Here is a 15,143-nt window from a genome sequence, read left to right on the forward strand (position 1 = left end):
GTCCACTGGCTGACAGAATGTGATGTCCATTGGATGATAGAGTGTGGTGTTTCCTAGATGCTTGAGTGTAGCGTCTCCTGGATGATTGAGTGTAGTGTCCACTGGTTGCTTGAGTGTGCTATCTACTGGATGCTTGAATGTTTTGTTCACTGGATGCTTGAGTGTGCTGTCTATTGGGTGCTTGAGTGTGGTGTCTATTGGATGCTTGAGTGTGGTATCCATTGGATCCTTGAATGGAGTAAAATATAGTAAAATGTAGTGTCTACTGGATGCTTGAATGTAGTATCTACTGGATGCTTGAGTGTGCTGGCCATTGGATGTTTCAACATTTCCAGTAGAAAACAAAAGAGTGTACCTCTCCTTTTTATGCTCTTTAATTTCTGAAACTCACAGAGCTGAAGTCTCACAGCTCTTCTAAGAGTGTACCTCTCCTTTTTGTATTCTTTCATTTCTGGAACTCACGGAGCTGAAGACTCACAGCTCTCTTCACTTCACATAAGACTGATTGTTCATCTGAGAACCAAAGGAAATTTCTTTCCCTGGCCCCTGCAGCCCTGACCTCACATGATCACTAGTCCAGGAATGAAACCTGACTATTCAGAAAAACAACTAGCTGGATAAACTATGTGCGATGTCAGAATCACTCACCCAAGAGAGACCCAGAACAAGGTTCCACGCTGAAAACTTCAGTGAGGTACTGGATGTGGAGATCAACCCTAGAGAAGATGGGTGGTATTAGAAAAGATCATGGAGATGAGAAAAAGCAGATGGAGAGATGCTTGTAAAGAAACAATGATGGAGAGCAAGTATCAGTGGTCTTGCCCATAGAGGAGAAACAGTGGAGAGAAGGGCAGGGTGTTGTCCTGGACCAGTCTCATGTGGCTTCATCAGTCTCAGTCGTATACAGGTTAGATACCTCCTAGATTAGGGAGAGAGAATTTCTTGAGAAAATCTACAGGGATTTCAAGATACAGAGGTGAAGGTGAGGCAGGAGGCGGGGCTTATGCAGCTATAGTAAACCATTTATTCAAAGCCTCAGACACAATCTTATTAAAATATTCCACCAACGGCTTACCTTCTTTAGACACAGATGTCCACCCTATTCCCACCGCAACCAACTTCCCAAAATTTCCCTTTTCTCCAACAAGTAACCCAACATTTCCTCCTCCAATTGTCTAAAGAGTGAATAGTCCACAAGGCTTCAAGACTCATTCATATGTTTGTAATTCTCGTATCTTTATAACCTCACTTTACATGGAAAAGAGAAAACACGTATATCAAAGTAGAATTTCCCAGATGAGTTGCTATTCCATCAAATGAACCCAAGTTCAACTGCAGTGGCCACCTTACCCCTGTGAACGAATGCTGACTCCATTGATGAACACTGAAATCACATGGATGCCAGGCAGCAGTGGAGGCAACACCACCTCCAGTCCCCACGCTGTCTGTGCAAGGACCCGAGCAGAAGTGTCCTGCACATGGATTTGCACATCCAGATCTGTGTAATTCACCAGCAGTGCCATCCCAAGGAACAGAATCTCACCTCCTGCATCAAGGAGAATATATTTACCTCTGGACTTTTAGCCTAAGCCACTACATCTTTAAATAAAGTCAGCCCTATACATAATTCTCTAAGAATTTTAACAGCCATCCATTTTTTCATGAAGTTTCTAACAATTCTTTTAACGGAGATACAGCCTAAAACTTCAAGGGAATCAACAATGCAAAATTGCTGAGACAATTTTGCTAACTTTTATTCTTGTAAAGGTAAATTAAGTAGTTGGGAGGTTTGTCTTCCTAACCTGCAAACAGGGTCCTGTGTTCTTTTCTTCAGCCTCTACTTTTGTGCTGATAAAAGCAAAAATCTACATCTCCAGAATATACTGTACAGCTCCAATAGTGCCTCAGCTACACAGCACCATCACTCTACTTGATCTTCCCACTGGGTCCTAGTTTGCTCTATGTTTCTGTAATAAAATACTAACCAAAATCAACGTGGAGAAGAAAGGATTTCTTGGGCTTATTGGCTACAGACAAGGAAAGCTGAGGCAGGAGCTCCTAAGACAGGAACCCAGAACAGGAACTGAAGCAGAGATCATAGAACACTGCTGATTTATTTGCCCTCTCTGGCTTATTTCTTTCCTGTTTACCTCAGGCCCAACCTAGGAACGCTGCCACCCACAAATAGCTAAGCTTTGATGTATCAATTATTTATCAAGAAAATGCCTCACAGGAAACTAGAGAGAGGGCTCAGTGGTTCAGAGCACGTGCTGCTCTTACAAAGGACCTGGGTTTGGTTACCAGCACCAAACCATCCATAACTCCAGTTACAGGAAATCTGATACCTGGTCCTTACCTCCATGGGTAACAGGGATGCATGTGGTACCCATAAATACATACAGGCAAAAGAGAAAATAAAAATTTTAAAGAAAATAAAATATCTCACACACATGCCCACAGGGCAATCTGATCTGGACAATTCTTCATCTACAGTGCCATATTCCAGGTGATCTTAGGTTTGTGCCAAGCATGTAGATGAAGCTAATTGTCACCTATTGCCCTGATGAAGTACAGTGGGCACTTTGAAGTTGAGGAGCTCTTAGCCACCAAGGCTTCATAACTAAGTACTGGAAAAAGGAAGCTCAAGCTCCCCCCTCTGCTTTCTATTTCAATGGTCTTTTGGTAGAGCCAGTAACTCTGCTGAAAGGGTGTGCGTATCTTAAACACTTTCCCTCAACTCTTTCTGATTGAAATATGTATTAAGTCCATGACAAAGACACTAGAGGTTAAAGGACACATAAACAGCCCTTGCCCTCACAGAACTGTCAAAGGTAGTCAAAGAGCTGTCAAAATCATGTCAGTAGGGAGAGGTAAGATGGCTTCACTGGTGGAGGGGGGGTGTAAATGTACTTGCACCCAACCAGACAACCTGAGTGTGATCCCTGGGAGCCACATGGTAGGAGAGAACTGACTCCCAGAAGTTATTCTCTGGCCTACACATACACACACATGCATGCATGCACACATACTAATTTTTTTTTAAAATTAACTCATTTGTTTACTTTACATCCCAATCACAGCTTCCCCTCTGTCCTCTCCTTGAAGCTCCTCCCTCTCACCTCCCTTCTATTTAACCTTGCTCCCTTTTTTCTCAAAGAAGGAGAGGCCTCCCCTGGATAGTAACTCCCTTGGCCTATCAAGTTGCAGTAGGATTAGGTAGATTTTCTACTGAAGCTAGAAAAGGGACCCTAGTTAGGATAAGAGATGCAAAGGCAAGCAATGTAGTCAGAGACAGCCTCTGCCCCTGCTGTTAGGGGACTCAGATGAGGACCAAGCTGCACATCTGTTACATATGTGTAGAGGATCTAGTTCCATCCCATGCATGTTCTCGCATGGATGACTCAGTCTCTGTCAGCCCCTTTTCTACCTCATTGGAAATAATCTGTACCATTTTAGATACTTTAGTCACTAGAGGAAGATAATTCTTCAGTGCTACCTGAGCTGAGTAATATTAATAAAGGGTAGATCACTCTATCCATGTACCCTCAAGCTTCAGAAAATGAGAGAAGTATCAGAAAAACTGAGTTCATGCTTTTTCATCAGGAAACATGACCTTTTTATAATAAACCATAAACTCTGCCATCTGGCATTCAATTAATCAGAAAGAACCATCACCAGCTACATTTTAAAAACATAACAAGAAATAATTATAATTCTGTTCCATCATATGACTCTCAAATAAAGGTTAAACTATTTCATGTGCATAGAGCTTTTAAAATCCTTTTTATACACAGTAAGTCTCCAAAAACAAGAATATTTGGTTACCTATTCTATAACTACTAAACTGCCACAATTGAACCTACTACTAAAACCTATATTCAACTGTAAGTAGCTGAATGTTTGGTATCTTTAGACTGTTGGTGTTTAAATCTTAGCTTCATTACTTGCTAACGGTATGCATAGGTTATGTAGACTCTATTCCTTAGTTTCCTTTTCTATAAACTAAGCCCATAAATTACTGCTAAAACTTATGTATCGATACAATTGACAGTAGCAATACAAATTTCCTGCTCAACAAATATTTATTGAATACTAATTCAATATGCACATCATTTTGATGAGGAAATAGTCACATTTTCACAGAGAAGAAATAAGATACCAGGTAACTTGGAATTTTTTTCATCTATAGTATAATAAGCTGATACCACTTTGTATGCCTATAACCTTAACACATAGAAAAGTGAAACAAGTGTTGTGAGTTCAAGGTCACTATCAAATACAGCTTCAGGCTAGCTGGGCTATACAGTGAGACCCTGTCTCAAATAAATAAAGAGTAAATCAAAATCCATAGTCCATTAATTGATTTTTAGTGGGATCAAAGCTCTAAAGTGAAAATGGGCTTGAAGTAACATGTATCTTACCTGCTATGTTGCTTCTGTTTCTGCTCAAAGATACAATCACTGGATTTAAAGAGGAGACATAAGTAAATGCTCTGGCAAGAACTGTGGAGTGGTCCCCATTGATCACAGTCACATTCACAGTGTATGCATCTTTCCTCTGAAAATCAATTTTAGAATTCAAATCTTGGTTGGATTTGAGACTAAACATAACCAGCCCCCCCCCAAAAAAGTTGCTTATTATAGAATAGATCTTTTTAACCTATTTCCTCAGCTCCTGTAGGAAGTCAAGAACTTAGACAAATTCAGTATCAAAGAATATTATCTGTGCCTTGAAAGGTAAGAAAGCGTAGTATACACTTCACACAGTAAATGTTTCTGGGAAGAAAGGTGTTTTCAGCAGTGTTTATACCTAGCTAAACTAACCATCATATGTGAGATTGGTTTCAGAAGTGGAAATATTCAGAAAATTTTCTCCTCTGTTGTGTTTTTTAATGCTTTTGTCTCACAGATAAATAATAATCAAAATAAGGAGACATCACTCTTTACCCCAGAAATAGGAGGTAAATGCCATGGAAAGAGTGTAAGAACTAAGGATGAGGGGGGTATGCTATGAAATGCTGCTGTCTAGACATGATATGATCACTGCATTCATGAAAACTCACAGAAGCTTAGGTTACCTGAACAAGACATACATAAGACAGAGTACATCAACACTCTAGCAGAAATGTGGGAAGTGGTTCAGAAGGACTCTATCCCAGTTAAAGAGATAATGGTGGTTAATGGCTGCTGGGGAATGTGGCAGTATTTTCTCCTGTGGTGTAGTCACTAGTAACTAAGTAACTCCCCATCCTATGCTCATTAAGAAACCCTAATTAAACCCAGTGGATCCTAAAAGGAAGGGATGGAACCTGAAGAGAATAAATGCAAGGGAAGGTAGTAGTGGGCAAATGTCATCAAACTACATACATACATAGATGGAACTGTCAAAGAGTTTTTAAAAGTCTAAAGAGAAAATATAAACTCTAGAAAACACTGAGTCTATGAGTAAGAGAAAAAAGGAACTAACAAAAAAATCTACAAAATAAAAGCATAGATACATCCAACCTAGATCAAAGCAAGAGCTTCAGTAAACACAGTGAGGACAGGAGGAGATTTGTTTAAAACATAATGGGCTTCTATTATAAGGAAAAAAGAAACTAGAGAGAGAGAATCAAAGGACACTTAAAAGAAAAAGTATATCCTTTGTTTCTACCAACATGACTTAAAAACAGCAATAATGTAAACACATTTTGTTGATTTGCCAAAAATATTATTGCAATTTGAATTCAAAGAATTAAAAGTGTTTCCAACAGGGAGACAGAAGAAGGAAAGCAGAAAGAGAACATGATTGTTCTTCTGTTCTCCATTGTATATTTCCATATATTAACTCTGTTAAAAATTTAAAATTTGCTCTCTAATGTTTATTCTTTGTAGTAAAAGAAACCCAAAGAGTTCAAATTTCATTCATTTAATGGAGATTACACCAAAAAAATAACACTCACAGTTGACCAAAGTGCCAGAAATGAAACACACTATAATACTGAGCACATAAACCAGAAAAAAAAATAACTGTAGACAACATAACTTTATAAAACTTTAAAACTTAGATTAATGGGTCCAGGAAAATATAAATATCTTCAAAATATAATTATTAGGGTGGCCTAATAATATAATAGGCCTAATAATATAATCTGCTTATAATAGGGCAGATTTAAAAATCATCTAAACACCTGATAGAAGGGAGCAAACAATTACACTACAGCTATATACTATAACCACATATCATTTTCATGTAAACACTAGCTTTTCATGGTATTTGAAAATACCTAAAGTTGTAGAGCCTGTGACCAGCTGGTATTCTGAACTCTCTCTCACAGGACAAGTTTGTTCAGTGACTAGTTGTTCTCTGGGGCATGGAGCTGCTAAGAATGATGAAGACACCAAGGTAGCCCTAATTAGTCTGAGTGTGGCAGTGAGTGTGACCCTTGCCAATCACTCCAGGGAAGAGAAGAGCCAAGACTTTAGACAATGGACACTAAACAGAACTGATAAGAAGGACATGGGAACTTGAGATCATATTCATGTTGTTTCGTGTATGAAGGTATGTGTGTGAGCAGGGGCTTGTATACAAGGTTGTATATATAGTCACAGGAAGAGAGATGTTGAGTATGCAAGCATATATGTGTCCATGTGGAGGTCAGAGATCAGGAGGGGATGCCAATCCTCATGAGCTATTCACCTTCTTTTTTGAGACAGAGTGTCCCACTGTGACATGGGACTTTCTGATTAGGATTCTGGTTAGTCAGATATCCCCAAGGATCTGCCTGTCTCTGCCTTCCCAGCTCTGGAATTATGGGCATATGACAGCACTCTGATCTTCTTATGTGCTGGGGATCAAAATTAAGTCCTCCTACTTGCAAAGCAAGCATTTTAACAACAGAGCTATCTCTTCAGCCAAGGGGATCTGCTTTCATAGTACAAATTAAATAGTAGGGAGTAACTAGGGAGATAGTTCGTGAATTTTCTATGTTCCACAAGTATGCTAGAAAATAAAACTGCTAAAGTATGCAACTTGTTTGCTCAATAAACAAAAAAGACAACATAATATATGTTTTGCTGCTTTTGCTTATTCTATAGTACCAATATTCATTAAAAGCATAGAGTAGGATGGCTGAGTTGTCTTGTTCTTTAGAAACTAACTGAAATTAATTATAATATAGGGCTCAGTTTTTTCATAGCAAAACAAACAACAGAAAAATAAAACAAGCACATTGTTATGATGACAAGTGTGGATTAGTCACTTTAATTCTCAGACAGGATGTGTTAAAAAGCCATTTGCTAATTAATTATGGTCACTAACCAGACACAAGAAGCTAGTGTTAATTCTGAGATTCACCAGAGAAAAACCAATTCCACCATTTTGGACAAAATTTTAAGCATGTTTTATTAAATATTAAACATTGACCAGGAGTTGGACCACTCTCTGAAAGTTCCCAGCACTGAGACACTTGTTATAGGGGGTTATAGAGACAAAGTCATAGACCACCATACTTTCCTATGCGGCTTCTGTTATATTCCCAGAACTACAACTCCCAGCATCCCAGAAAGTCACCTGGTCCTTGGGTAGGAGGAGCTTATAGGTTAATATTGGATGTTACAATAGCTAAGAGTCTTCTTACCCTAGGTGGGACTTTGCATTGAATTTGTTGCGAATTGCTTCTAATGACATCAATGACACACGGCTGAGTTCCAAATAACACCAGGCTAACACCTTCCAAACTAGAGCCTCGGAGGGTAACCCACAGTCCTCCTGTAACAAAAACAGCATTTTCAAAAGTATGTATACATATAAGCAGGTAAAAATTAATTACAGGAAAAAAATAAATAAAATTGAAATAGAAAAGCCTTAAGTCAAAAATGCAAAGCAATGCTCAAACTGTGGAAAAAGCCTGAATTGAAATGTAGAAATTACCTCACATAAAGGAAGAAGCAGTCATTAGAAGGCAGAAAGAGGACTGAGTCTTTCTGGAGACCATTATGAAAAAAATATAAGGATACAGACAGGAGTCAAAGAAGCAAGTAGTTTCTGAAAACATTTTCTGCCCTAGACTCTAAATATCATTCTCGCCAGCCCTAGAAAACATACTCTTTCCCAAGAAACAATGCGCAACAGCATGATGTTTCAGAGGAGCCATAGAGCCAGGGCCTCCGAACATGCTGCTACCTGAGGCAGCTCAGTTTTAGCACAGGCCCCAAGCTCACCGGTCTTCATTTTCCTCATTATTGAATACAAAGAATTAAAAGTGTTCTCAACTGGGGAAACAAAAGCAGAAAAGAGAACATGATTGTTCTAGCTTCCTTTCAATAAGTGTATGCCATCTATAAACTTGATAGAAAACACTCTGGAGGAAATTTTAAAATGCTGCCGAAGACCTTCATTGATTAGATTGAAACTAGAAAAAATAAATGAACATAAATAGGAAAAAAGAGTAAGTATTGTGATTTCTCTGAATTAAACATAAAAAGCACACATGTGATTCCACGAAAACATGCTGGAACTCATATGTAAATTAAGTGAGATGACTCTAAAGTTCAGTGAGAGGTGATGAGCAAGCAAACAAAACTTCAGAAATAAGAGAAAAGAGGTATCAAGTAGTCATGCTAATGTGATGGTAGCACCCGCTCAGACAGAGCAGGCAGAACGGGCAATCCAGGAGGCACCGCCAATCCACAAGTCTACAGCATGTGAGGAGCATGTGGCTCCACTATAACCACACTTACTTAATAAGTAAAGAACTTGTTGAGCAAATAAAATAGAGAAAATAGCATGATAAAAGATAAAACCTGAATTTGAGACTCCCTTCCTTCATCCAAAGCAAATGTCAAGTAAAATATTTGGACTTAAAAGAGATTAAGTCTATCCTGACCTCCTTAATGGATGTATTTGCCTGAACTCAGTGGGAGAGGTTTTACCTAGACCCATAGCAACTTGATGTACAAGCCTGGGGGGTGAGAGGTTAGTGGGGAGGGTGACACACACCGAGGGGGGCTTCTCCTTCTCAAAAGAGAAGGGGGAATGAGGGGAGGACTTGTGTGACTGGGTAGTAGGAGGAGAGAAAGGGCTGATATTGGGTTGTAAAGTGAATAAAGAAAGAAATTTTAAAATGAGATTAAATCGAAAAAAATAGAAGAAAAAGTAGAAGTTTATTTTCATATGATTTCAGAGATGGAACATGTACTCTGAGTATTTAACAATCTCTAAAGCTATAAAGGCCAAACATACTTAATTACATAAAACTATTTGTAAATTATAAAACTATGAAAATAGATAAATCTAAAAATATTTAAAAGGTCTTAAAATAAGTAAGAAAAAACAGGAATCAAATTTGGAAGGAAAGACTGAGAGGAAAAAGCATCACGGAAAGGAAACTGATAGATCCTTCCTAACATGGAAATTCTACTTTCATCTGTAAGATTAAGCATCAAAAATGTTTCAAAAGCGTATTAGTAAGATGTAAGCAAAAGATATCCATACCTATATGAACAAAAATCATACAAACTTTAAAGAGGATATTTCCATACTTACTTGGCAGTGCGTGTGTGTGTGTGTATATGTGTGTGTGTGTGTGTGTGGTGTGCGTGTGTCTATGTGACTGTTTTGCATGTATTGGTACATGCTTATGTGTGTGATGTGTGTGGATACACATACATGTATGTGTACAGGCATGTGGAGTCCAGAGGATGATGTGAGGAGTCCTTCTCTATAACCCTTTCGCCTTATTCACTGAAGCAAGCTCTCCCAATCAAACTCAGAGCTCATTGATGCGGACAGCTTTATTAGCCAGCTTGTTCTAGGAATTCAGTCTCTGTCTTCTGGACTGGGTTCATATAAAAGACGCGTGCTTATCTGGTATTTCCATTGGCTTCCTGGGATTCAAACTCTATATAGCAAGTACTTTAACCACTGAGACATCTTTCTAATAGCCTTTATCAAATTTTCAAGTGTGTATAAACCCTTGGCCCTGAAATTTCATTTCTAGTTAAGTATGTTACGAATACTTTCCCACAGATGTAAAATGGTCCAAATACAAGATTAAAGTTGCCATAGTAATAACAACATGGTATTGAGAGAAAACTAAACAGGTCGACCAGTAAAACAGACTAGAGGACCCCAAAAGAAACCCACACAGCTATAGTCATCTGATTCTTGATAAAGATACAGATAATAACACATTGGGGAAAATCTTCTTTAACAAGTGGTGTTAGGAAAATTATATATTCACATACATAAGAATGAAACTCCTCTGTTCCTTTTCATGTCCCTCCCATCTTTATATAATGTGTATACTATTCATTTATCATTACCCACCCAAGAACATTGTCTCCTTTTTTTATTCCATCACCAATATTAATGATTTCTATCCCTATATTTCACCTGATATAAAAACCAATTGAAAATAAATAAAAACACCGATGTAAAACCTAACATTGTGAAACTACTAAAGGAAAACATAGGGGAAACACCTCAAGTATAAGCATTTAACAATTAATGAAAAAGAAGAGACCATGAATGTGAAAGAGTTCAGGGGGTGTATATGAGAGAGTTGGGAGGGAGGAAAGGGAAGAGGAAGAGATGCCATTCCGTTATAATCTCAGAAAGAAAAGAAATGATTAAAAATATGTATAAGTATAGTGATGGCTCTCTACATAGGATTCCAAAAGTTCAAAACCCATAATGAGAATAGAGACGGGATCATATCGAACTAAAAGGTTCCATAGCAAAAGGAAAAATAAATAAAAAGACAGGCTACAAAACAGAATACAAAGTGACAACAGAAATATCCAGAATACATAAAGAGTTTTTTAAAAAAAATGATCACAGAAAAGAAATAATGCAAATGTTAAAAGGTCACATGAGCAGATAATAAATAGTCAATAAGCATGTTAAAAATAAGTTCAACATCTTTGACTGTGAGTTAAATGCAAAACAAAAGTACACTGAGATTCCCTCCAGCTACAGCAATGTCCTGAATGTTTGTGAACAAGCCAAGCTGCTTCTGAATCAAGACACACCATGATATTATTCTGGGTCACGTTCTCTTCCACAAGGTCTTCCTCGGGCTTCCTCCTTCACTTCCTTGTGGCCACTATTCTCCAGTGTCCTTTATGTCTTGCCTCCAGTGAACCCAGATGAGCATCCTATCCCAATAATGTCCTCCTTCCCTCTTCAGATCCTCCCCTTACTATTTTTGTTCAACACTGTTACCACCATCTATCGAACAGCATAACCACTTTGACTTACCATGCCACAGCATTAAGAGCTTCTGATGCATGATGAGAGCTAAATACATTCTCAACACCACGATTTTGTCAAGGGTAGGTGTGAGAAATTATAGAGGTGGTGAGACTTTACCATTCGCATTTGAAATTGTGTGCTTCATGAGAGTTCCTGTCTAAGGAGAAGGCAACTCTATCTAAGCACAAAAGTGGACTAATTGCCTGTGTCCTCAAAACCCTCTTTTGAAGATGCTCGAGAACAGAGATAAGTGGTAACTTTGAGTATTACAGACCTAATTTTTATACTTGTTCATTCTGTACTCCGCTGTTATTTGAATTTCTTTTTGACAAGCCTCTCTTGCTTCTCTTTAAATCCCCAAAGCAGGGTTCCACACACTAGACTATTCATAGAGACGTTTTGAGGATTGTGATAAAATACAGATTGACTTTGGGAGGTCTAGAAGACTCTGCATGTCTAACAAGCTCCCAGATGATATAGATACTACCCGCCCAGGGCCACACTTGAAACACTAAAGGTCATCAGCACCCAATATGGCGCCGTGTGCAAGTTTCAATGACCACTGCCACTGTCAGGATGGCAGGGCAGGAAATGGGTTCGCTGGGAAAATCTCAGTGCAATAAATAACAAGGAAAGCAGCACCAAGAGCTTCTCCCAGATCCCATCACCTGAATCTTAATAAAAGTCACTTCGTATGCATCTGAAATCATCCCTTCTCAGCGATTCACTCCTTTGACTACAGTGTGAGAGGGTGACATGTGAGTCGCCAAGCTCTTCAGTCTCCTCCCCGTTTCTTCCTGATCCATTTCCTGACAGGGCTGTTTGTAACATTCCAATCTGCCTGGGATTGATTCTTTGCGATAAAAGTTCATCAGTTTTTAAAACCATAAGTCTTTCATCCTGAGAGCAATGTCAATCCCAGACAAACTGGGCCAGTGAGCTCCCTTTCTGTGCTGGTCACTCTATGTAGGGCAAGCAACTGACTGAGTCACCTGCTTGCCTGAAAGATGTCTACCATCTAGCAGTGTGGCCTGAGCTAGGCAAGGAACTCTGTGAGATCAAACCTCTAACAAATCTAGTCAGAAGGCTGCAATAAGTCCAACTCTCAAGCCAATAATTCACCAGATAATGAAGAAGATGATCTTTCACTCTGAACAAAGCACATCTCCTTGTTCCTTCCCAACATCACTGAAAGAGGTTTTTATTCTGTGTGGAGATGAAAAGGGGTGGGTCTGCTGATTCTCTCTCCCAAGGCAAAGCAGAATCAGAATCAAACTTGTCCTCTGAACACTGACTCTCGCTGACACCACTGACACCACTTTACACTGTATCCTAACTGAAATGGCGGAGGATCCAGGGAGTCTATGAACAGTGGGAGATTTCAAACTTAAAGAGGCCACCTCCTGAATCCAGGCAGGATCTCCCTGCCTGGAGGGATAAGGACACCAACCCACCCACAAAACTTTTGACCCAAAATTTTTTGTCTGCAAGAAATGTAGAGACAAAGATAGAGCAGAGAATGAGAAAATGGCTGACCAATAACACGCCCAACTTGAGACCCATCCCAAGGGCAAGCACCAAACCCTGACACTATTAATGATACTCTTATGCTTGCAGACAAAAGTCTAGCATAACTGTCCTCTGAGGCTCCATCCAGCAGGTCATTGAAACAGATCCAGAGGCCAACAGCCAAATATTAACGGATCTCAGGTAGTCTTATGGAAGAGTCGCGAGGGAAGGATTAAGGGCCCTGGAGGGGATAGAAACTCCACAGGAAGACCAACAGAGTCAACTAACCTGCACCCTTGGGGACTCCCAGAGACTGAACCACCAAACAGCATACAAGGGCTGTACCTAGGATCCCCACACATATGTAGCAGATGTGCAGCTTGGTCTTCATGTGGGTCCTTCAACAACTGGTGTGGGGGTTTACCCCAACTCTGTTGCCTGTCTGTAGATCATGTTCCCCTAACTGGGATGCCTTGTCTGGTTTTCAGTAGAAGAAGATGTACATATTCCTTTAGTGACTTAAGGTACCAAGGTGGGTTGGTGCCCAGGGACAACTTCACCCTTCTCAGACATGAAGGGGAGGGGGAGGGGTTGTGGAGGGGTCTGGGAAGGGGGCTGCCATTGAGATGTAAAGTGAATTAATTAATTAATTAATTAATTAATGGGAAAATGTATTCTGAGCTACAGGCTTCTGGCCACCAGAACCAACAATGACAAAAATCCAAATGACTCAAATGACTAAGGAAAGGAATGTGCATTGTATCCTATAGTTAATAACGTTAGCAAGCATGGGCCTGAGTATTTATGAGACTGTTATAGTCCAGCTGTAGTCTTTCTAAACTAATAGTGTTCTTCTGAAAGTAACAAGATTTGGAAAGATCTTTACTTTCCCATGGACCTAAGATCCAATCCTCAGGCCTGATATTGATAAGACTCATTGGCCTCTGGATTCACACTACGAAAACAGTAGTTGGCTTTGCATGCTAGCCAAGTACCTAACAATACTGAAGAGGACTGTGGGGGAAAAAAACAAACTATGTTCCTAGTGGGCTAGTGGGTGGGCGTGGTCTGTACTACACACCTGCCACATGCTGTAACTTTTAAAGGTGTGTTGCCATCTGTTGACTCATTTACCTCACAGAAGGCTACATCAAGCAATGCATCATGGGGCCATTCTAAAGGCAAGGCAGCAGAGCACAGAGGACCTAGGAGCGCTAACAGCCTAGCACTCTGTTTTGTAATTTAGCTCCACCTCCCTTACCGTGACGCTCAGGCACTTTACCTTACTCCTAAAACTAGCACTGACTCACTTAGCATCTTTGAGATTTTAGGAAAAATATCTACCGAAGTGACTCTGTGTGCCAATTATACATGACATCACTAGCCAAACTCTAGTCTTAATGTGCCACAAACGCCCATGTCAGGGCTTAAAAGTGTTCTTTCGTAGAGAAAATGCTTAGGAAACAAAAAGCTGTAAATCACAATACATATGGAATTCACCTTACTATAGGCCTAGATTTCTGCCTATCGACAAGAACTCTAGCTTCGGAGGGTAGGTATGCAGTGTAGCCCCGCCCACATTACCAATCTCTGCGGCTGTAGAAGGCTCCACAGCATCCAGCCTGGGTTCCACACGCAGGAAGAGGCCTTCTCCACTGGCATTGACAGCAAGGCCTAACGGTTTCACCAGCATAAAAATCCGGTACACTCCAACTGGTAGCAGGGCGAGCACACAGGCCACGTTGGTTTCGTTTGAGAAAATAACTTCACAGCTCTCTTTGTTCACTGTGACCTGTAAGAACTGGGCATCTTTAAGGAAACCAGTTCCAGTAAAATGAACCAGCAGGCTGGCATCACTACCTAAAAGGGAAGAGGGAGAGAAAGTGTCAAGCCCCAAACCGGTGCTAACATTCCATTTAGGAGATCTCACCCACCATCAAATGCTGGCTCGCTTTCCGTTTCCTCTCCCAAAACTGAAGAAATTTCCTGCTGACTCAGACAACTGCATTTATTATTCTGATACACAGTCCCCACACCTTCAATTTCCTCAAACTGGCAATGAAATGCCATAACTTCATAAAAATAAATTAGTCGATAATAATATAAAGGAAGATCAAAATGAGAAAAAAAAATAACAACCACACACATTTCAAGGATGAAACCGTGTCCGGGCTGGAGAGATGGCTCAACAGTTAAGAGCACTAGCTGTTCCTCCAGATGACCCAGGTTCAATTCCCAGAACTCACATGGCAGGCAGCTTGCAACTGTCTATAACTTCTGTTCCAAGAGACCTGATTCCCTCAGACATTCAGGCAAAACACCAATGTACACAAAAGAAAAAGGAAAGAAGAAAGGAAGGAAGGAAGGGAGGGAGGGAGGGAGGGAGGGAGGGAGGGAGG

General features: G+C 39.9%; 1 protein-coding gene across 1 annotated transcript in view; it reads right to left on the bottom strand.

Annotated features, from left to right (window-relative positions):
* Pkhd1 (PKHD1 ciliary IPT domain containing fibrocystin/polyductin) overlaps window positions 1-15,143 on the bottom strand; it is a 433,222-nt gene that overhangs the window by 371,148 nt on the left and 46,931 nt on the right. The window contains exons 27-31 of the mRNA XM_028766634.1: window positions 14,329-14,604; window positions 7,619-7,749; window positions 4,422-4,557; window positions 1,351-1,546; window positions 649-716 (exon numbers count right to left, since the gene is read on the bottom strand). Of these exons, the coding sequence (XP_028622467.1) occupies window positions 649-716; window positions 1,351-1,546; window positions 4,422-4,557; window positions 7,619-7,749; window positions 14,329-14,604 (807 nt within the window). The remainder of the gene's footprint in view (window positions 1-648; window positions 717-1,350; window positions 1,547-4,421; window positions 4,558-7,618; window positions 7,750-14,328; window positions 14,605-15,143) is intronic.

The sequence above is a fragment of the Grammomys surdaster genome, unplaced genomic scaffold (assembly GCF_004785775.1).
Source record: "Grammomys surdaster isolate TR1022 unplaced genomic scaffold, NIH_TR_1.0 169, whole genome shotgun sequence".
Classification (NCBI taxonomy): Eukaryota; Metazoa; Chordata; class Mammalia; order Rodentia; family Muridae; genus Grammomys; species Grammomys surdaster.